This window comes from Onychomys torridus, chromosome 1 (assembly GCF_903995425.1).
Source record: "Onychomys torridus chromosome 1, mOncTor1.1, whole genome shotgun sequence".
Taxonomy (NCBI): domain Eukaryota; kingdom Metazoa; phylum Chordata; class Mammalia; order Rodentia; family Cricetidae; genus Onychomys; species Onychomys torridus.
This window is the reverse complement of record NC_050443.1, coordinates 17,027,251-17,048,819: the sequence shown is the minus strand read 5'-3', so window position 1 is coordinate 17,048,819 and position 21,569 is coordinate 17,027,251. Positions and strand designations below refer to the sequence as shown.

The window sequence follows — 21,569 nt, the reverse complement described above, 5'->3', positions numbered from 1 at the left end:
CTGCTTTCCAGGTACTGAAAAAGCTTGAGGCTGGGTGCGTTCCTCCTTTCTCCGTCGCCATGGTGATGGTGCGGGCGACTGCCGGGGACTTGGCAGCGGCGGGGCCCCCTTCCCACTCCCTCCTCCTCACCATCTGCTCCTCCCTCACACCTGGCCGGGAGCCGCGGACGCCTCCTCCGCACGCCGTCCGCGACTCTCCGGCCACCAGGTGGCGCGTGTGCGCGGCCAGGCCGCCTCCCTCCTCCCCGGGGACTTGTCCAAGACAAGACTGAGATCTTCCGAGCTCGCCTGCCGCTCGATCGCCTTCTCTCGTCCCTTCCTGGGCCGCATCATGAAAATTTAATCCCAAATGCATTTGTGGCCCGACACGGGAAGAGAGACGGTGGGGAAACCAGGACCCTGCTGAGGCCTGGAGCTGGGGGCGCACCGGGAAAAGCGTTGGTCTGGTGGGCTTCAGGGTTTGAGGGCCACCGGAGAGTTGGGGTTCCTCTAAGGGGTGGGACTGGGATCCACTGGTGGGGAGAAGATTCAGTGGGTGGGGACAGATCCTGCGGCCCGAGTGGAAGCCACAGCTAGGACAGACTTAAGGGGAGGAGCCAGACCCCAGAAGGCAGAGACAGAACATAGCGTCTGCGGGAGCAGGAGGACACGTCTGGGGGAGGGGCGAGGGTAGAATTCAGAGGGAGGAGATAGGACCCAGCTCATGGGGCCCAGACTCAAAAGAGTGCCAGAACCTAGAGATATTCTAGGCGAGTGCAGAGGGAACCACTGAATTCAAAGGGATGAAGGGGGAGGAAAGAGGATAGGGTGCGGACGAACCCCGAGGAAAAGTAGAACTCAAGGGGAACAGTGGAATCCGAAAAGTATGGGGAAAGCCAGTCCAGCGACAGAGCCTGTAACACCAGCTACACAGGAGGCTGCAACAAGAGAATCATAAGTTCAAGGCCAGCCTGAGGGCTCTGGGTTCTATCCCTAGTATGGCTCAAAAATAAAAGAAGGGGCTGGAGAGATAGCTTAGCGGCGATTCCAGAGGCCCTGGGTTCAGTTCCCAGCACCCACGTGGCCGTTCACAGCTCCAGTCCCAGGGGATTCGATGCTACTCTTAGGTGTGCCTGGTGCTAGGCTTACAAGGAGAGCACAGACAGACACGCTGGTAAAAACACTCATACATAGAATTAAATTTAAAAAACACTTTTCCCCCCCTGAGACAGGGTTTCTTTCTCTGTGTAGCTCTGGCTGTCCTGGAACTTGCTCTATAGACCAGGCTGGTCTCGAACTCCTGAGATCCACTTGCCTCTGCCTACCAAGTGCTGGGATGAATAGCATGTGCCACCATGCCCAGCCCAAAACAAAACAAACCCCTAACTTTTGGTTTTGTTTTGTTTATTTTGATTTTTCTCTGTGTAACCCTGGAACTCGCTCTATAGACCAGGCTGGCCTCGAACTCTAAGATTCATCTGCCTCTGCCTCCCAAGTTCTGGGATTAATGGTGTGCGCCACCATCACTCAGCTGTTTTTTGTTTTTTGGTTTTTTGGTTTTTTTTGAGACAGGGTTTTTGTCTCCCCAAGTCCCGGGATTAATTAAAGGCTTGCATCACTACCTCCCAGCTCAAAAAAGAATTTTTTTTTTTTTTTAAAGAAAAGAAAACGAGAAAGCCAAAGATAAGATGGGGAAGTGAGCTCAGGAGCGCAGAGATCTGGGAAGGAGGGACCCAGAGAGCGCGGATGGTGCAGAGTTACTTGGGAACTGGATGGTAGCGGGCTTCGAGGCGACTCAGGGTTCGATTCCAAGGGCGTGGCCTTGAGATGGCCAGGTAGAGGCTCCAGGATAGGAGAGTCGAAGGAGAGAGAGGGTCTAGCGTGCCAGGCAGGAGGCCTAGCCGACTGGCCTACCGCCCCCAGGTAACTGGGTGGAAGGACAGGGCGGGCCCTGCCTGCAAGGGGTGGGGCCTCGTCGGTGGGCGTGATGCCCCGCCCCGCCCCGCCCCCGACGTTGAGTCCTGCAACAGCCCGGGGCAACTGGCACTCTCAGCCGGATTCCCCCCGAGCGGAGCTGCGGGGCCGGGCCGGGCCGGGGCGGACCCCGGGATCCCGGACGCGGCCGCCCGGGCCCGCGGGCGGGGGGATTGGCAGGGGACCCGCGTGGGCACAGCCACCATGGAGTTCCGGCAGGAGGAGTTTCGGAAGCTGGCGGGGCGCGCCCTGGGGAGGCTGCACCGGTGAGCCTGGGGGGGTTCCTGGGAGGGGAAGGGTGAGGTCGCCTCCTTTCCACCCGGGAGCAGACGGACTGAGGGAGAAGAGGGATGACACCCTGGCACGGTCACCCGAGGCCCACCTATCCGTCCCGGATTCCGCCCTGTCGATGCTGGCCTCCCATCCTGCCTGGTCCATCATCATCTTTCTCCCCGCTGCACCTCACCCCGCCTTGGGCTTGACTTTTCTTTGAGACTGTGTATCCATCCCTGTTCTCTGAGTGTCTGTCCACCTGTCTTCTCTCTCTGGGTTCCTCTTTCTGCCCCTTCCCTCGGAATAGGAGCCATTGCGCTCACAGCTGTCCATCGGTCCTGACTCTGCGCCTCCTGCACTCCCCTCCCGCTCTTCCTCTCTGGACCGCTGACCCCCATTCGGATCTCTGTTTCTCTTGGAATCTCTGACTGTTCCCCTGGACTGCTCTCTATCTCTCCTCTTTCTCAGATTCTGTCCCTAGAGGCATTTAATCTGGGAGCTAAAGCGGATTGGAGCTGTTGGTTCTTGTCCTTGAGGGGGGTTAAGCCGAGAGGAAAAAGCTGGGGTACCCCAGGTTCAGAAGGGGGTGGTGGTGAGGGAGTTTCAGGCCACAAAACCAATTAATCTTGGGGGGTAATATGGACTTCCCAAGGGATATAGGCTAGAACTGTGTGAGATTTGCTCCCACCCAGAACCACGATTCCAGTGACCCCAGTGTCCCTTGTGGTAGCCTGGACACCTCCCAGCCTCATACCCCCAACCCCAGCTCTGGCTCCAAGTCAGAGAAATTACTCAGCTCTCCAGAAACCTAAAAATATCTATTCACGGTGCAGGAAGGAGATGGCCTCGTGGGCATGGCGCCCTTAGGCCCAGCTTCCTCCATACAGGTCCCTGGTCCATCTTTATGTGGTCCTCAGTGCATCTCACTGGGCCACCTGAGTCTAATGTTAGTCTGATAGTCCGGCTGACTGTGGCTCACATCCTTGCTCCTAAGCTACCCCACCCTCTGGTAACACGAGAGGGATGAGGTGGACAGAGGGAGGCAGGAAGGTGCAGTTGGGGGTGGGGGGATCCGAGACAGCTTCACCTCTCCTAGTTTTGAAATCTCCAGCCCCTCCCCACCCTTTTTTTCTCGCCTCCTTTCACGAGTTTCTCAAAATACACCAGTGTGAAGTCAGGGAGCGAGAGAAAGACACACTGGTGGAGGGCTGCGGGGTGTGAGCAGGAGGGAGGTGTTCTTTAGGTCCTCTCTCTTAATCTCTCCATTTCCTTTCTGGGTCCCCAGCCTTGCCTTTCCTCTCCAAACTCAGAGACCCCAGGAGAAGCACCATAAAGTTGGGGAGAGGCAAGCATTTATTTGCTTACGAAATCCAGAATTCACTTTGACAGAGGGGGGTGAGCATCAATGGCTGAGAACCAAACTTACTTGAACACAGATCATTCTTCCCAAGCCTGGAACGAGATAAGAGCTACAGATGTTCCTGGAGGTGGAGAAGACTGACACTAGCTGGGGACCAAGATAACGCAGGGTGACTTAGGACAAAGAAGAGGAGCCAGGGGGTCTTGCTTCTTTCGGCCAGGTTCTGGGCAGGGCAGTGCTGGGGGCCAGAAATGGATCAGGCCCAAGTTGCTTTCCTCCTGTGTGACCTTGGACCTGTGACATCTGTTTTTGAAGGCTCAGTTTCCTAGTTCTATGATAGGAAGAAACCAGAAAACTACCAAGGCATAGGGGGAAGAGACGCCAGGAGTGGGGAGGTATCTTCCGAGAGCAGTTGAGACTCTGGCTTCCTTTGGGGAAACTCCACCCTAAGAGACACATTCCCTCACCAAGTCCTTGGCCTAGCTGGGGCCATTCAGAGAGGAGATGGGGCTTCTCTGTGACTCTTGGTCTTTTGAGACAAGGTCTCTGGTAGCCCAGGCTGGCTCTTGAGCTCCTGATCACTGCCTGGCCCCACCTGCACTGCCCCGTACACTGGCCACCTGTGTCCTGTTTTTGTACGATACTCAAAATCCCTGTTTGAAAAGCCTGGCTTAGAGATCTGACATCTAATACACGCAGCAAATATCAAAATTCTGGGGCTAGACCCACACCTGCAGTTTCAGAGTCAGTCAAATATCAGAAATCAACCTGGGTCAAATTCCACTCTCACAGGGAATGTTCTATGGAAGGGGACATGCGGGGTCCTTCTACCCTATGTTGTTCATTCTGGGGGTTTGATTCCCAGCTCTCGGACTCTGTTCCCTCTTTCTGTCTCCCTTCCCTTAGGCACTGCCTACACCCTCTCTCTTTCTATCCCCAGATCCCACTTTTTTACTTTTTTTTTGGACAGGCTCTTATGCATCTCTGGCTGGCCTGGAATATGCTATGTAGACCAGGCTGGTCTGGAACTCAGAGAGATCCTGCCTCTGCCTTAAAGTACTGTGATTAAAGGCGAGCGCCACCTTATGGCTTGTTTTGTTGAGACTAAGTCTGGTGTAACTCAGGCTAGATGACCTTGAATTCCTGATCTCCTGCCTCCGCTTCTAAGTATGATTACAGATGTGTGCCAGTGTACCTGGCTTATCAGTGCTGGGGGTGGAACTGAGACCTTCCCACATGTTGGGCAAGCACTCTGCCAACTGGGCTACATCTCTGTTCTCCCTCGTCTCAAGCTGTAGTCCAGGCTGGTCTTGAAATTGCAGCAATCCTCCTGCCTCAGCCTCACAAGTGCTGGAATTACAGGCGTGAACCACCACGCCCGGTTTCTACCTCCACCCCTTTCTTGCCCCCCCCCCCACCTCAAGTCTCAGGATGGGGCTGTGGGCTGTGTTCTTGGGTCCTCCGCCCCTCCCCCAGCCCGTCTGGCTGTTCTTTCCTCCCCCGTCCGAGTCTCCCTCGCCTCCATCTGTTCTCGCCCCTTCCTGGGATCCAGCCCGATCCCCTGGCTGCCTACCCGCCTCAGAGGGGCCACGCTAAACTCTCAATGTCCCCATACTTCAGGCACCTCATTGGCCTCTGACCATGTGTCCCGATGTGTCACCATCTCTCCATTTGCTAATATCAGAGGCTCTCTGCCCTTCCCACCCGTATCTATGTCTTTCTTGATGTCAGTCAGTTTCTACTGTCTCCCGAGTCTGTCTTTCTCTGACCTTCTCTTCTTCCTCTAGGTCTCTGTCATCTCCCCGCTCTGGGTTTCTCCTCTCTCTCTCTCTCTCTCTCTCCCCTTTCATTAGACCCCTCCCCACCCCCAGTCGTTGGCTAGTTCTCTGTCTACTCCCGTGTTTCCGTCCCTCTCTTTGTCTCTCATCTCGGCCCTCGGCACTCCCCACCTGTCTGCAGGTCAGGCTCTCCTGTCTCCAGCAGCCTCTCTGGCTGGGAGACAGCCCCTCCACGAGCTCTATCCATCATCACAGACTCAATCCTGGATGCAGATCGGGCGGAGGCGAGAGTCACGCTGTGGAATGAATGCGCCAGTCTCCCTACCAGGGCCATCTGTCCCCTGCCAGGACACCAGCCATCACCCCCTCTCCCTGCTCCCTAGCTGACAGTCTGAACCCCTGATTCCCCAGGGGCCCCAAACTGGACTGCTGGACTCAGCACCACCGGGGGACTCCCCAAACCCACAAATCTGGGGCCTAGAAGCAGGGCAGGGCGATCACGGGGAGGGGGGAGGGGGTGTCTGTATGTATCGCAGAGGTGGCTCCGAAGCATCTGCTCTGTTGACACCTTTGCGCAGGCCTCCTTGTGCCTTCGCTGACTCAAACAGACTTGGATCAGCATCTGCCGGAGGGGGCTGGGGACCGTCTTGAGTTTGCGGTGGGGCTTACAGGCACCTGCTCTTGGATTCCAAAGGGTAGTGTGGAGTCTCCAACTCCCTAGTGGAGAGAGGGAGAAGGTGACTGAAAATCTTGACCCGAGAGTCGAATCCAGACAGGAGGGAGCTGGTGGCCGGACTCCTGGCACTGGAAGGAATTCCGACTCAGAATTCTGGGTCTGACAAAAGACGTGGGTTTTGCCATGCACTCCTCTGTCACAGGGAGGAGAGGGAACCCTGAGTTCTTGGATGGAGGGAGGGAAAGACAGATCCAGAGATGCCTGCATCCTAGTGAGGGCAGCAAAGCAAGGTTAAGCCGGGAACCCCGGTGTCACAGGGAGGAGGGGCCTGGACTGCTGAGTCTTTGCTTCTCGCTGCCCCGCAGGCTCCTGGAGAAGCGTCAGGAAGGCGCGGAGACGCTGGAGCTGAGCGCCGACGGGCGCCCAGTGACCACGCACACGCGGGACCCGCCTGTGGTGGACTGCACCTGCTTTGGCCTCCCTCGCCGCTATATCATCGCCATCATGAGTGGTCTGGGTTTCTGCATCAGCTTCGGCATCCGCTGCAACCTGGGCGTGGCCATCGTGTCCATGGTCAATAACAGCACGACCCACCGTGGGGGCCACGTGGTGGTGCAGGTAGCTGCTCTGGCGAGCCCTGCTCACGGCCCGTGATGTCACACGCGGCCAGTTCACACTCCTTCCCAGCTACAGTCCTATGGCTCTGCCCATCGTGCCTCCCTACAGATCTGACCTTACTCCGGGCCCCTGCCTTCCTAAACCCCGCCCTGATATAAAGAAAACTCCACCCCTTTCCGTACCAGATTAGGAAATGTCACACCAGTATTAGGTATGCTACTTATTACCTCGGTCCATTTTGGACCTTCTAGCCAGTTCTCTTACAGCTGTGTCCCGCGTTTATGTTCTCAGGTCACATTTATCTAATTTCACTCCTATTTCAAGCTCCTTTCCAAATTTACCTCTGCCTTTGTCCACCTGAATAGTTCTGGCCCACACCTAAAGCCTTGTCCAAACTTAGATTTATGCTATTTTAACTTGGGTATTATAGAAGCCATGTCCATGACTGGAAAAGGGGGAAAAAAAATCTTGGTTTGGTCTGTAGCTTACCTGAAACCCATCCTTTGCTCCAATATAATAAGGAACACCCCTAATTTAGCTACTTCTTGGCCCTACCTAGACCCCATACAGGTCTGTCCACAAACAGGAGGCAGTCATTCCCACACTTGGGGATATTCAGGGAGGGGATACTGAGGTAAGCAAGCAAGTAGAGCTAGGCTTCTGGGCAGCAGCGCTTATAGTTGAGTGCTGGGGTCGGCTCTAGCACCATGGGAGAGCGGACTTCCGGGGAGCCCTGACTGGCAGGCTTGGGCAGCGGGAGGGGGTCTTGTTGCTCATTGTCTGAGACACTAAATCTGTGGGTGCTGATTGATGGAGGGTAGAGTCTGGAGGGCGGCTGGTTTGATGTGTATTTTGACCCGCAGAAAGCTCAGTTCAACTGGGATCCGGAGACTGTCGGCCTCATCCACGGCTCCTTTTTCTGGGGCTACATTGTCACTCAGATTCCAGGAGGATTTATATGCCAAAAATTTGCAGCCAACAGGTACAGTGGTGGCATCTCAAGGTGGCAGAAATTGCAGTTGTGTGTGGTGGAGCTAGAGGTGTGGTCTTGGGTTTGGCTCTGGGATATTGGGAGGGTCCTTGTTTGAGGGGGTATCTTAGAGGTGTCCTTGAGTTCTGTGAAACTCATGGCCTGTTGTGGGCAGGAAGGGCAAATCCTAGGGATGGTGGGAAGGCTTGATGGCCAGGGCCACATGAACACCTCACTTCTCTGCCTTGGTTAGACTCTTTTCTTTCCCACCTTTTTCAACAGGGTCTTTGGCTTTGCCATTGTGGCTACCTCCACCCTCAACATGCTGATCCCCTCAGCAGCTCGCGTCCATTACGGCTGTGTCATCTTTGTGAGGATCCTGCAGGGACTGGTGGAGGTAAGGCCTGTCCCATCAGCCCTGCCCCCTCTCTGACCCCACCTCTTCTCTTTGACCTCCGTGCTCCCTCCCTAGGGGGTCACATACCCTGCCTGCCATGGCATCTGGAGCAAATGGGCCCCTCCCTTAGAACGGAGTCGGCTGGCGACAACAGCCTTTTGTGGTAAGAAGGGACTGGGGACTGCTCCTGTGTGAGGGGGTTGAGCTGTGATGAGGCAGATTCCAGGGCTGAGGGGGGCTGCTCTCTACCCTCCTTGTCTCCTCAGGTTCCTATGCTGGGGCAGTGGTGGCCATGCCCCTGGCTGGCGTCCTGGTGCAGTATTCAGGATGGAGCTCTGTCTTCTATGTCTATGGTGAGGGACTCAAATGTATGGGTCTGGGCGGCACTGGGGCTGAGGGAAGCCAGATGTCACCTGCTCCCCTCCCTCTCCGCCCCCCACAGGCAGCTTTGGGATCTTTTGGTACCTGTTCTGGTTGCTGGTCTCCTACGAGTCACCGGCACTGCACCCCAGCATCTCAGAAGAGGAGCGGAAATACATCGAGGATGCCATCGGAGAGAGTGCCAAGCTCATGAACCCTGTTACGGTGAGGCTGTGGGACTGGGCAGGGAGGAGAGGAGTGTGCTGGCTCAGAGAGGGTAGGACTGCCAAGCAAATGGGGCTAGATGGGGTGTGGCGATACAGGCCTGTCATTGCAGCTACTTCAGGGGCTGAGGCAGGAGGATTGCAAGTTTGAGGTCAGGCTATAAAGTGAGTTCAAGGCCAGGCTAGGAAGTTTAGTGAAGCTTTATTTCAAAAGTGAAAGGAAGGTTAGAGGTATAGCTCAATGGTTAGAGGTATAGATCATTTGCCTAGAATACCCCAGTGAGGGACTGGGGCATGGCTCAATGATAGAGTGCTTGCCTAGCATGCATGAGGTCATGGGTTCTATTCCCATTACTTAAAATAAATAAAGAAAGAAAGAAAGAGAGAGAGAGAGAAGAAACTAGCTGGGCTAGATTCCATATCAGGCTGGACGGACTTCGAGAATGGCAGGTATTGGACACAGAGTTAGGTACAAGGTGGCTGTGTCACAGCCACGGAGAAGGCCTGGCTAAAAGCAGCAGAGGGGGATTAGAACTTGAGATTTTGCTAGACAGTGCTGTGGGTATGGCTAAACTTTGTAGCTTGACTGAACAGACATTTTACTGGGCTCACATTTATGGGTTATCATGGGGTTTAATATCTGGAACTCAAGGAACCTCTGGGGAGTCAGGACCCATCCTTCGTCCTTGTAATGCAACCTTAAAGCTATTTAAGAGTTTTAGAATTCCTAAGTCCCCAGGAGTGAAGATGTAGCCCATGCTAGAGGCTTCAGGGAGCTATGGTGGGGTCCCTGAAGGGACATGAAGTTCCCAAGCCCTGGTGTCTGCCTTAGCATGGTCTGCTGTCCCCTCCCCCACAGAAGTTTAACACCCCCTGGAGGCGCTTCTTCACATCCATGCCGGTCTACGCCATCATTGTGGCCAACTTTTGCCGCAGCTGGACCTTCTACCTGCTCCTCATCTCCCAGCCCGCCTACTTTGAGGAAGTGTTCGGCTTTGAGATCAGCAAGGTTAGAGTGCAGGAGTGGGGTCTTGTGGGGCTGAGGGAGAGGGTGCCTGAGCCCCTAGGCAAGGGTAGAGGAGGAGGTTGTAGTCACCCAAAGGGAGTGGCTGCCTAGTCACCTGTTCTCATAGGTGGGCCTGGTGTCGGCACTGCCTCACCTTGTCATGACCATCATTGTACCCATTGGAGGCCAGATCGCTGACTTTCTGCGCAGTCGTCGGATAATGTCCACCACCAATGTGCGGAAGTTGATGAACTGCGGGGGTGAGTGGGTGCAGCCCACGTGCAGCCCTCGTGTGGAGCAGAACCAAAGGGGAGGGGCTGCTGGGCAGGTAGAGGTGGGATCAAAGGGCATGGCTGACCCGACCCCATCTGAGGGAGTGAGGGCAGTGTGCAACACTTTCAGGAAGCCAGGTTTGGAGAGCACCGTATGGAAAGCGTAGGCAGATGAACGGTGTAGAGATGACACCGAGCTGGAAGAGGGGATTTAAACTAGTCTGGTGGGGGCTGGGGAGCTGAGTCCTAAATAACCCTAAAACCTAAAGTCCTATAACCCTAAAATGGCCATAACTGGGGTTTTAGGGAGATAGGTCATGGGTGGGGACTTTGGGAACACCAGACTGTGAGTGGGGAACCTAGCAAGATAGTTGAGAATGGGGATCAGGGGAAATGGGGACCTGAGTGGGTCCCAGGCTTCCTTATGTGGTAGGGACATAGAAGTGAGTTCTGAGGGCTCGGAGATGGGGTGTTGGGTCTTGTGGAGTGTGGCTTAGTCAGAAGGTGGGACCACAGTGGGCCCTTTTAAGGCAGAGCCATCACAAGATGGATTGGGGTGGGTCTCGGGGAAGCAGGACCCTCTCTGGTTTGGTGAAATTAGAGTCAGGTGCTCTGCAGGTCAGAGTTGGCCAGCTGGGGTCAATGGAATGGAGCTGGGGTGAGATCAAGGATGGGAATGTGGGCAGGGTGGCCAGTAGGGTCACAATGGGCACTTGGGAGACATGGCCCTCCACAGGCTTCGGGATGGAAGCCACGCTGCTGCTGGTGGTCGGATATTCCCACTCCAAGGGTGTGGCCATCTCCTTCCTTGTCCTGGCTGTGGGCTTCAGCGGCTTTGCCATCTCTGGTGAGAACCCCAGATGGGTAGCTGGGGGTATTGGAGTCAGCTCAGGCCCTGAAATGGGCTTCTCAGGAGCTAGAGAGATGTCTCAGCACTTAAGACTTGCTACTCTTTCAGAGGACCTGAATTTGGTTCCCAGCATCTACCCAACTGCCAGTAGCGATCATGCGCCCTCTTCTGGCCTCTATGGGCACTTCACTCACATGTGTATACCCTCACGCAGACATACACATTAATATGTATAAACTTTTAAAAATGAATGCCTCAGATGAGCAGAGGAGATGGGTGGGTGTGACACTGCAGTAGGGACTTGGTGTGACAGCTGCTGACTTGATACCCACCAGGGTTCAACGTGAACCACTTGGACATCGCCCCTCGATATGCCAGCATCTTGATGGGCATCTCCAATGGCGTGGGCACACTGTCTGGGATGGTGTGCCCTATCATCGTGGGCGCAATGACCAAGCACAAGGTTAGCACAGCCCTCCCAGTGCATGCCTGGAACTTTCTGATACCCAACCCTCCTCCTCGCCTTTTCTTTAATTAATTAATTTGTCTCTTTCTTTTTTTAAAGACAAGGTCCCATGCCAGGCAGTGGTGGTGCACACCATTAATCCCAGCACTTGGGAAGGAGAGGCAGGTGGATCTCTGTGAGTTTGAGGTCAACCTGATCAACAGAGTGAGTTCTAGGACAGCCAGGACTACACAGAGAAGCCCTGTCTCAAAAAGTTGAAAAACCAGAAAGAGAGAGAGAGAGAGAGTCTCTGTGTAGCTCTGGCTGTCCTGGAACTCACTCTGTAGATCAAGCTGGCCTCAAACTCAGAGATCTTATCTCTTAAAGCATCTATTTTTATTACGTTAATTTTTTATTAACTTAGCGTGTGTGAGCTGTTTTGTGGTATGGAATATATATTGGTTCCCTCTTTTCACCATGTGAGTCCTGGGGTAGAACTTAGAACTCAGGTCATCAGGGATGGCAGCCTGTCTACCCACTGAGTCATCTCACCAACCCTATTTTCGAGTGCTGGAATTACAGGTGTGTGCCCAGCTTTTTTTTTTTTTTTTGAGCTGAGGATCGAACCCAGGGCCTTGGGCCTTGCACTTGCTAGGCAAGCGCTCTACCACTGAGCTAAATCCCCAATCCGTTTTTTTTAAAGTCCGAGTCTCATTATATAGTCCTGGCTGGTCTGGAACTCTCTGTAGACCAGGCTGGCCTCGAACTCACAGAGATCCACCTGCCTCTGTGCTCCCCCGCATCTGGCCTCCTGTTATTTTTAATGGTGTGTGTGTGTGCATGTGAGTGCTGTGCCCAGAGGCCAGAGGGCATCCGATTCCTTGGAGTGGGTCCTTGTGAGCTGCCTAACGTGGGTGCTGAGAGCTACACTTGGGCTTCTGTAAGAGCAGGCCGCCCCTGCTGGCCACCTTTCAGCCCGCTGGGCTGCAGGGCCCGAGATGGCGGGTGTGCACTCGGCTTCCTCTGACCTTCTGCGGTGCCCTGCCCGCAGACTCGGGAGGAGTGGCAGTACGTGTTCCTCATCGCCTCCCTGGTGCACTACGGGGGCGTCATCTTCTACGGGGTCTTCGCTTCGGGCGAGAAGCAGCCGTGGGCGGAGCCCGAGGAGACCAGCGAGGAGAAGTGCGGCTTCGTGGGCCACGACCAGCTGGCCGGCAGCGACGACAGCGAGCCGGAAGACGAGGCCGAGCCCCCGGGGGCGCCCCCTGCACCTCCGCCCTCCTACGGGGCCACACACAGCACGGCCCAGCCTCCCAGGCCCCCGCCCCCGGCCCGGGGCCACTGACCACGTGCCTCCGCTCCATACACCCCCAGCCTGAGCGGCGGTGTCGAGGAGCCCGACTCCTCCTGCCCGGCCTCGGGCCTAAGGTGCAAGTCTGCCCTTGTCCCCAGTGCTGTCCGACCAACCTTCCCCCTCAGCGGCCTCTCAAGGGGGAAGCTGCACACTAGCAAGGACACCCCAACACCCCGAAAGTTGTTCGCTTGTTCTACCTGTGTGGTTTCAAGTCTCCCCTCCAGGTTTCCAGGTTCCACCCTTTCCTGGGACCCCGGGATTCTCAGGCCACCCCAGGATTGTTCAGCTGGTCTCCAACTCGGAAAAACTCATGGTCATCCCCCATCAGTCCCAAGGCCCCCTAACCGCTCGGCCTTCCCCAAGATGGTTGGCCAACCACCGACCCCGCCATTCCAAGGACTGACTCTCACCAGCGTTTCTGGGGAATGGCGGTTTCAAGTCTCCCCACCCCTTGCCCCCTCCCTCACCAGCACTTTGCCGGGCCTTGCCCTTATCCTTAGCTTAGTACAGTGTCCAGGGAAATGGCCGGCGTGGCTCTGCTCACCCCGCGCTCTCTTTCGGACTCGGTTTTCAGGTCTTTGCTCAAGTCTGTCAATTCAGGGGCTCGAAGCTGTCACTCTTCCCTGTGGTGGTTTCAGGATCTCCCTTCCCCCCAAATCCTTGCACTTTACTCTCCTGGGTGGCTCGGACTGCCCTCAGTTTCTCAGTGACCATTTGTTGTGTCCCTCAGGGGCTAAATGACTCCAAGTCTGGGGTGCTTCCCTCATAGACACCCCTCTTTAGAAATCCCAGGAAAGGCGCAGGCGTGGGAGAAGAGGGCTGTCCCTGGGGCAGGGTTGTGTCTCGGTGTCTCTGTCTCTGTGACTGTAAATCCTGCCCTGCCCCATCCCACTCCCAATAAACGCTTTGGTGTACAGACTAGGGTGTCGAGAAACGGCCCTGTTCCCGCGGCCCGGGCCTTGGGGCCTGCACCCTCCTCACGCTAGGGACCCCGGTGTGCAGACCCCCATCTTTCCCTACCGCCCACGCTGGCTGGCTTTAGGCTGGGCGGCCCCCAGCCCTCTGCTGCTACCCACTCTGGACCTCAGTGTCTGTCTGCACGTCCTGTCGGCCGGCCTCCTCCCCTCTGAGGCTGAGCTGCCCACCGGCCTGCCCTCCCAAGCAAGCGGTGCAGACTCCAGGGGGTGAGGAGGTTTATTGGGACGCTCTGCTTGGCTCTGGGGTTCCTCTAGGCGTTGAAGCTGGGTTGGTCCTGTGGTGCTGCAGTCCTCAGACGAAGTTGGGGGACAGTGCGGCGGGAGACAGGGCTTCCAGGCGCTGCGGGCCGCGGGGCGGAGGGGGCAGCTTGGGCGGCAGTGGGGGCGTGGGAGGTGGCTGCTGCGTGGCGATGTGCGACGGCACCCACGCATCGGACGCGTAGAAGTAGAGGTCCAAGGGGTCCTTCGGGGCATCCAGGTGCAGGGCTGCAGGGCGAGGGTGGGGTGAGGCGTGTGGGTGTGAAGGAGCTGAGGACCTTCCTGCAGGGCTCTGAGAGGACTCTGAGAGGTGTGTGTGTGTAATATGGGCTACATAGTGAGAGCCTGTCTCGGAGGAAGAAAGGGAGATGAGGAGGAGAGGAATGTTCAGATCTAAGGGGCTGGGACCAGACCGTGGTGGGGGCAGGCTTTACACTTACCTGGGACAGGGGTTTGTCTTTTTGTTTTTAATTATCTGTTTGTATTTCATGTGCACTTGGGTTTTGCCTGCATGCGTGTCTGTGTGAAGGTGTCAGATCACCTGAAATTGGACCTACAGACATCTGTGAGCTGCCATGTGGGTGCTGGGAATTGAACCCATGTCCTCTGGAAAAACAGCCAGTGCTCTTAACTGTTGAGCATCTCTCCAGCACCACACCCCCTGCTGGGGGGTGCCTGTCTGTGTTCCTTAGATGAGTGTCCTAAGTCTGGACAAGGCCTGGATGAGGAACTGTGTGGGCATTCTAGGGTGAGCAAACACTTACCTGGTTCATCTCCGCTGTCCCGGAGCCGGTGGTGTGCAAAGGACCTGTGTCTGGAGGCCCGGCGGTAGAGACACCACAATAAGAGGAATATGCCAATGAGCATCCCTGTCCCAGCGAAGAACAGGCACAGGGACCCACTGGTGGAGCCTCGCACGCGGCTGACCAGAGTCACCCCTGAGAGATGACAGAACCATTTAAACAGAGCTTCCTCCCTCAGACCCAGCCCTCCTCCCTCAGACTCAGGGCTCCAGGCCCAGCCCTCCTCCCTCAGACCCAGCCCTCCTCCCTCAGACTCAGGGGTCCAGACCCAGCCCTCCTCCCTCAGACTCAGGGGTCCAGGCCCAGCCCTCCTCCCTTAGACTCAGGGGTCCAGACCCAGCCCTCCTCCCTCAGATCCAGGGGTCCAGGCCCAGCCCTCCTCCCTCAGACCCAGGGGTCCAGGCCCAGCCCTCCTCCCTCAGACCCAGGGGTCCAGGCCCAGCCCTCCTCCCTCAGACTCAGGGGTCCAGGCCCAGCCCTCCTCCCTCAGACCCAGAGTCCAGACCCAGCCCTCCTCCCTCAGACTCAGGGGTCCAGGCCCAGCCCTCCTCCCTCAGACTCAGGGGTCCAGGCCCAGCCCTCCTCCCTCAGACCCAGAGTCCAGACCCAGCCCTCCTCCCTCAGACTCAGGGGTCCAGACCCAGCCCTCCTCCCTCAGACCCAGCCCTCCTCCCTCAGACCCAGAGTCCAGACCCAGCCCTCCTCCCTCAGACCCAGAGTCCAGACCCAGCCCCTCCTCCCTCAGACCCAGCCCTCCTCCCTCAGACCCAGAGTCCAGACCCAGCCCCTCCTCCCTCAGACCCAGCCCTCCTCCCTCAGACTCAGGGCTCCAGGCCCAGCCCTCCTCCCTCAGACCCAGCCCTCCTCCCTCAGACTCAGAGATAGGCCCAGCCCTCCTCCCTCAGACCCAGCCCTCCTCCCTCAGACCCAGAGATAGGGCCCAGCCCTCCTCCCTCAGACCCAGCCCTCCTCCCTCAGACCCAGAGATAGGCCCAGCCCTCCTCCCTCAGACCCAGCCCTCCTCCCTCAGACCCAGAGATAGACCCAGCCCTCCTCCCTCAGACCCAGCCCCTCCTCCCTCAGACCCAGCCCTCCTCCCTCAGACTCAGGGCTCCAGACCCAGCCCTCCTCCCTCAGACTCAGGGCTCCAGACCCAGCCCTCCTCCCTCAGACCCAGCCCTCCTCCCTCAGACCCAGGGTCCAGGCCCAGCCTCCTCCCTCAGACCCAGGGCTCCAGACTCAGCCCTCCTCCCTCAGACCCAGAGTCCAGACCCAGCCCTCCTCCCTCAGACCCAGCCCTCCTCCCTCAGACTCAGGGGTCCAGACCCAGCCCTCCTTCCTCAGATCCAGGGGTCCAGGCCCAGCCTCCTCCCTCAGACCCAGGGCTCCAGACTCAGCCCTCCTCCCTCAGACCCAGAGTCCAGACCCAGCCCTCCTCCCTCAGACCCAGCCCTCCTCCCTCAGACTCAGGGGTCCAGACCCAGCCCTCCTCCCTCAGACTCAGGGGTCCAGGCCCAGCCCTCCTCCCTCAGACTCAGGGGTCCAGACCCAGCCCTCCTCCCTCAGATCCAGGGGTCCAGGCCCAGCCCTCCTCCCTCAGACTCAGGGGTCCAGACCCAGCCCTCCTCCCTCAGACCCAGCCCTCCTCCCTCAGACCCAGCCCCTCCTCCCTCAGACCCAGCCCTCCTCCCTTAGACACAGGGGTCCAGGCCCAGCCCTCCTCCCTCAGACCCAGCCCTCCTCCCTCAGACCCAGGGTCCAGGCCCAGCCCTCTGCTTGGAGATCCATGGCCAGGCCCCTCACCAGTCTCCTTCACTCGCTCCACCACGATGATTGTATTGACTGTCTCTCCTCGGCCGTGTTTCTGAGGGGACTGGGGCACCCCAGGGGCTACCTGATTGGGGTGATCTGGAGGAACAGGGGGGCCTGCAATCCGTGCTGAGGGAGGAGGGATATCTGGTCCTTTGGGGCCTGAGTTCTGGGGTATATTCAGCTCTTTGGTCCCTGGGGAATCTGACATGGACAGGCTAGGTGTGGCAGCTTGGGAGGCTGCAGGGGATTCTGGGCTGGGACTCTGGCCTGGCTCACTGGATGTGGTGGCTTCCTCCCTGAAGGTTGCTGGTGGTTGGGTGGGAAGACCAGTGGTGATTTCCAAGTCAGAGGTCACAGCCATCGCTGTTGCATTTTGGTTGGTGGTTGTGGGGAACTGTGTTTGGGGGATGTCAGTGGGATTGGGGTGGGTGATGAGAAGTGCTGACTGTGGAGTTTCTGTGGGGACAGCACGGGTGCTTGGCAGTGATGCAGAATTTAGGATTCTCTTAGTACCAGGGTCATAGGTCTCTCCGGATGTGGAGCTGAGGAGTTGGGTGGGGCCAGGACTTGGTATCTTAGGCCCTTCACCAGGAGAGATTTGGGGGGTATCTCCTTTGGGGATTTCAGGGGAGTCTTGGTGTGTAGTTGGTGTAGGGTCAGTGTGTTCAGCTTTGAGAGATTCTGAGGGTGAAGTTTTGAAGGGACTAGGTTTTTGGGTTTCAGGAGATCCAGACTGGGAAATTGCAGTCAGGTCAGGTTTGGGGATCTCAGAAGATTCTGGCAGTGTTGCTCTGGAGGGGCTCGTTTGCAAACCATCCTGGGATTCTGTGACTGAGCTTGTGAGCTGGGCAGGCATGGGAGTCTCTGGAGAATCTGAGAGGCTGGGTCTGGGGGGTGGTGTCTTGGAGGGCTCAGGAGGAACCGTTGGAGGGTATCCTGGGGTAGGCCTGTCTGTAGTAGAATTTTCTAGAGCAACGGGCATCCTAGAGGGCGGGATTATCCCCTGGGGGTCGGAACCCACAGGCGGAGAGGTTGAGGGAGCTGCCTTGGAACCCAGACCATCAAGGAGAAAGAGGAGGATGAGGAAGAAAATGGGGCTGAAGGACTGCATGGCTCAGAGATACCTATAGCTGTGGAAGGAGCAGGTAGGAAAAGGTTAACACCAAAGCATCCTGGAGCCAAACACACTCCCAGAGGCCACACCCCCAGGCTCCCAGAAGGACCAGGTCTGCCCAGGGACTCTGGCAAAACCCCATTGCAAGTCCCTGGTGGCTGTGAGGTGGTAACTGTGGTTGCTAAGGTTACAGGAGTTCAGGGATTTTCGGGAGTGGGAGTGCATTTACCAATGGGGTCCCTGAAAAACTGGGACATAATGACACCTTTCCAAGGTCCCACAAATGTTAGATTCCACCTTCCAAGGGTATCAGGTGGCCAAGGGGACACGGGACAGCCTCCTTCTCTCAGGGTGCACAGGCGTTAATACTGGAGGTTGAGAATGAAGAGCTAGGGCCCAAGCTGAGTCAGAGGGAGGGGAGACTCCACAGTCCTAAGAAGGTAGCTATTGGGGTCTGAGGCCCACAGAGTGAAGGGCTGAGGGTCCATGTCTTTGGTTCTTGCCAGAAATTTGGGGCTTAGAAACTTTGAATATTGGGACCTACAAGTGGGGCTTTAGGGTTACAGGGGAAAGGACATGGGATCCCCAGACCATGGGCTAAATGATGTCTGGATCTGAGTTCCAGGTCTTTGAGAAATAGGGATGTGAGGTGTAGACTCCTGACAGTGAGCTCTAGCCCGTTTATCGACGATAGATCTAGGAACTTCTGTAGTAGGTTGGAGATGGAGGAGTGAGCTTGGGTGGGACAAGGTCACTGGGGTCATGGGGTCTCTTACCTGTCCAGTGGTGTCCAAAACAGCAGATGGCCAGCGCTGGACAAAGAGACAGGCAGGGAGTGCTGCTGAATGGCGCTGGAAGAGGCAGGTGCTAGGGTCCCAGAGGCACACAGTGATGCACCTGACCCCTCCCCCAAGGAATCCTGGGAACCTAGCAACAAGCTGAGGTTCTTAAAGAAACAAAGACATAGGACCTCACAGCTAGAGCCAAGGAGGAAGTTAGGGTTTAATCAGGCTATTTTCCCTCTGAAGCCAAGGTTTGGCCAGGTATGATGGTACAGGCCTGTGATCCCTGTTTTTGGAAGGCTGAGGCCATCTTGGGTGACAGTGAGACCCAGGCCAGTCTGGGCTGCCTAGCAGGACTGTGTCTTAAGAGCCAAGAGTGGTGGTCCTTGCCTTCGATCCCAGCATCTGGGAGGCTGAGGTAGGAAAACTGCCACAAATTTGAGGCCATCCTGGGCTACAGAATCAGTTCCAGGCCAGCCTGGGCTACAGTGTGAAGCCTTGACTTTAAAACAAAAATAAAAACCAATCAAATATACACAAAAACAACCCTCCAAAAACTACCAACCCAACAGACACAAAACAAACTCTCCATACATAAAAGCTCTGGGCCCAGCTGTCTGGTGGTAGCCAACACCTTTAATCCCAGCAGTTGGGAGAAGCAGGCAGATAGATCTCTGTGAGTTCCAGGCCAGCCTGTTCTACAGAGTGAGTTCCAGGACAGCCAGGACTACACAGAGAAACCCTGTCTCGAAAACCAACAAACAAGCCCTAGGCCCTCTCCCACTCCCCCAACCAAACCCAGGGATCTAAATCTGCTTCACCTCACTATGGCACTCTGTTCCCTTCAGACTAGAGAACCCAGGCTTCCAGGCGGACCCTTGCCAGAACCCAGGAGTCTGGGGCTCTGTCCTGACTATCTTTAGGTTTGGGATTCCAAGCTTGGACCCCTTCTTTCTGCAGAGATAGGAGTCCAGGCTCCTGCCTACCTCCTTTGCCCGTAATATGGGAGGAGGGCGCCCCTCTTTATTTGCCCCTACTTTGAGAAGAGTCTTATGTAGCATACACACACCTCAGATTTGCAGTGATCCTCCTGCTTCTGCTTCCTGAGTCTGGCAAGACAGGCAAACTGCAGTATGGGAGTGGCCTTGGGAACCCCCTTTAAACATGCCAGGTGTGGAGGATTGGGCCTTATCTCCACCATGTTCCAGGCCCCCTGGGGGACCGGGGAAGATGCGTCCCTGTGGAACCCAGGGCCTCTGTGTCCTACATCACAGTAATGACTTCACCTGTTTGCACACTGCCACCTCCTCTCCCTCCCTGGCTGTCTGCTGAGCCTGCCTGTCCTTCCCACACCCTCTCAGCCTTCCCCTCCATCTCCAGAGCCCTCAGGCCTTCCTCTCTTCGTGATATTTCCTTCCTAGGACACCCAGTCTCTGTCCTGTCTGCACGTTATTCCTCCCCTCTTTCTCCTCTTGGATTCCTCGGCTTCCTCTCTTCTCTGCCTCTCTGTGTCCCTGCCTTGTGCTCTAATGGTCCCCCTTTACAGTCTCTATTTTTATCCCTGTGACACACCCCTTATGTCCACCTCTCTGTCTGTCCCCTCCACTCCCCTTCTTCAGTACCAGCTCTGGGTCCCAATTAGTTGGTGGCGGCCACAGCAGCGGAGGCCCCCACCAGGCTTCTCATTACCGCTGGCGGCTCCTAATGAGCGTGGGGTGGAGTGACCCCGTGCCCCCAGCCCGGCCTGCGTCACTGCCAAGGCGAGGGTTGTGCGGTATATAAGGGGGGTGTGAGCATCGCTGCCCGAGTCCACTGCACGGTAGGGGCCCGCGGGAGGCTGGTGGCGGGGGTTGGACGATGAGCTCCCAGATTCTGGGCGGGATGGTGACACCGAGATCCTGTCCCCCGTGTTCACAGGTGATGGAGAACTGCCAGGTGTCCAGGAGCCCCCGAGAGCGGCTGCTGCTGCTTTTGCTGCTGCTACTGCTGGTGCCCTGGGGCACCGGCCCTGCTTCAGGTGTTGCCCTACCCCTCGCCGGTGTGTTCAGGTAGGTGTGAGATCCCTCACACCCAGGAATGGGAGGAGACACCCCAAGGGAAGGCGAGATAACACGCAGGGGTAGGTGGGGGAGGGGAGGGCTTGGCGTTAGAACAAAGTGGGGACCCGCGGCACATGGGGCCTGGCGCTCAGCCACTGCGTCTCTTTTCTCGCAGCCTCCGCGCCCCCGGCCGGGCCTGGGCGGACTTGGGTACTCCCCTGTCTCGACGCAGCCTGGCGCTAGCGGACGACGCAGCCTTTCGGGAGCGCGCGCGCCTGCTAGCCGCCCTGGAGCGCCGCCGCTGGCTAGACTCGTATATGCAGAAGCTGTTGCTCCTGGACGCGCCCTGAGCCCAATAAAGAGCCTACCCCACAACGACCGCGCCTTCTTGCTGAGCCGCCCTCGCGTGGGTGTGTGGGGAGGGGCCCCCGAGTGGGCGCGCGTCTCCCTCCTCGTCCTCGCTGGCCCCGCAGCCTCCAGCTCTGACCCAGTCTGTCCGAATTCCCTCGCCGCCGCTCTGCTCTCCTGTTGTCACAGCCGCGGGCCCCTGATCCGGCTGAGCGATGGGTCGGGTTTTCCGCTTTTTCCCTCGAGACAGGGTTTCTCTGTGTAGCTCTGGCTGTCCTGGAACTCACTCTGTAGACCAGACTGCCTTCGAATTCAGAGATCCACCAGCCTCTGCCTCCCGAGTGCTGGGGTTAAAAGTGACTGTCACCACTGCTCGGCTGGGTCAGGTTCCGCTCCCCGCCTTCCTCCCCCCATCCCGGCTTTTCAAGACATGGTTTACATGGTTTCTCTGTATAAATCCTGGTTGTTCAGGAACTCATTTTGTAGACCAGGCTAGGCTCGAACTCAGAGAGACCCGTCTGCTTCTATAAGGCGTGCACACCACGCCAGGGGGCGGAGTGTCTTAACCTCTCTGGGCCTTTTGTTTATCCGCCCTTGGAGGTCTCCAAGAGTTCGGAGGAGTTCGCACAGTCCTGGGCGCAGGAGCAGGTAACCAATCAAAGCCCGCAGCTCCCGGAGTGCCCGCCCCCAGCGACATTTGTCGATTCTGCGAGCACGCGGGGCGAGCGGACCGCGACCTGATTGGCCTACAGAGGGTCGAAAAGGCCGCCTTCCTCAATTTGCATTTCCTGGAGGCGGACCGAGTCCTCATTGGCCTTTACGCCGTGAGGGCGGAGCTGCTGCTTGCTGCTGCGAAGCCCAGGCTACGGTCAGAAACAGTTAGGAGGCGGCGCCCGCAGC

The 21,569-nt window shown here is 57.1% G+C and overlaps 3 protein-coding genes across 4 annotated transcripts; 2 read left to right on the top strand and 1 right to left on the bottom strand.

Moving 5' to 3' along the window:
• The first annotated feature begins 1,967 nt into the window (after nucleotides 1–1,967).
• Nucleotides 1,968–13,455, top strand: Slc17a7 (solute carrier family 17 member 7). The gene is made up of 12 exons (XM_036173441.1): nucleotides 1,968–2,219; nucleotides 6,406–6,658; nucleotides 7,522–7,640; nucleotides 7,911–8,025; nucleotides 8,101–8,188; nucleotides 8,292–8,378; nucleotides 8,468–8,610; nucleotides 9,469–9,618; nucleotides 9,743–9,875; nucleotides 10,624–10,734; nucleotides 11,073–11,200; nucleotides 12,234–13,455. Exons 1-12 carry the CDS (start codon nucleotides 2,158–2,160, stop codon nucleotides 12,525–12,527), a joined length of 1,683 nt encoding a protein of 560 aa, XP_036029334.1. The 5' UTR covers nucleotides 1,968–2,157; the 3' UTR covers nucleotides 12,528–13,455.
• Nucleotides 13,456–13,805: 350 nt separating this feature from the next.
• Gfy (golgi associated olfactory signaling regulator) lies at nucleotides 13,806–17,497 on the bottom strand. The gene is made up of 3 exons (XM_036181930.1): nucleotides 16,378–17,497; nucleotides 14,536–14,709; nucleotides 13,806–13,999 (listed from the first exon to the last, which is right to left on the bottom strand). Exons 1-3 carry the CDS (start codon nucleotides 17,495–17,497, stop codon nucleotides 13,806–13,808), a joined length of 1,488 nt encoding a protein of 495 aa, XP_036037823.1.
• A 2,408-nt stretch (nucleotides 17,498–19,905) lies between these two features.
• Pth2 (parathyroid hormone 2) lies at nucleotides 19,906–20,737 on the top strand. Of its 2 annotated transcripts, XM_036179428.1 has the most exons (3): nucleotides 19,906–20,101; nucleotides 20,200–20,330; nucleotides 20,497–20,737. In XM_036179428.1, exons 2-3 carry the CDS (start codon nucleotides 20,203–20,205, stop codon nucleotides 20,669–20,671), a joined length of 303 nt encoding a protein of 100 aa, XP_036035321.1. In that variant the 5' UTR covers nucleotides 19,906–20,101; nucleotides 20,200–20,202; the 3' UTR covers nucleotides 20,672–20,737. The 2 variants fall into 2 exon arrangements, with proteins under 2 accessions (XP_036035321.1, XP_036035316.1); XM_036179423.1 differs by lacking the exon at nucleotides 19,906–20,101 and having other exon boundaries at nucleotides 20,164–20,330; nucleotides 20,497–20,671.
• The last annotated feature ends 832 nt before the right edge of the window (nucleotides 20,738–21,569 follow it).

Coding starts and splice junctions, on each gene's coding strand:
- Slc17a7 (XM_036173441.1), top strand. CDS start 2,158: ATGGAGTTCCGGCAGGAGGAGTTTCGGAAGCTGGCGGGGCGCGCCCTG. Junction 2,220..6,405: donor GCCCTGGGGAGGCTGCACCG/GTGAGCCTGGGG, acceptor GCTGCCCCGCAG/GCTCCTGGAGAAGCGTCAGG. Junction 9,876..10,623: donor GAAGTTGATGAACTGCGGGG/GTGAGTGGGTGC, acceptor GGCCCTCCACAG/GCTTCGGGATGGAAGCCACG.
- Gfy (XM_036181930.1), bottom strand. CDS start 17,497: ATGCAGTCCTTCAGCCCCATTTTCTTCCTCATCCTCCTCTTTCTCCTT. Junction 14,710..16,377: donor GGAGCGAGTGAAGGAGACTG/GTGAGGGGCCTG, acceptor GTCATCTCTCAG/GGGTGACTCTGGTCAGCCGC. Junction 14,000..14,535: donor GGACAGCGGAGATGAACCAG/GTAAGTGTTTGC, acceptor CTCGCCCTGCAG/CCCTGCACCTGGATGCCCCG.
- Pth2 (XM_036179423.1), top strand. CDS start 20,164: ATGGTGACACCGAGATCCTGTCCCCCGTGTTCACAGGTGATGGAGAAC. Junction 20,331..20,496: donor CCCCTCGCCGGTGTGTTCAG/GTAGGTGTGAGA, acceptor CTTTTCTCGCAG/CCTCCGCGCCCCCGGCCGGG.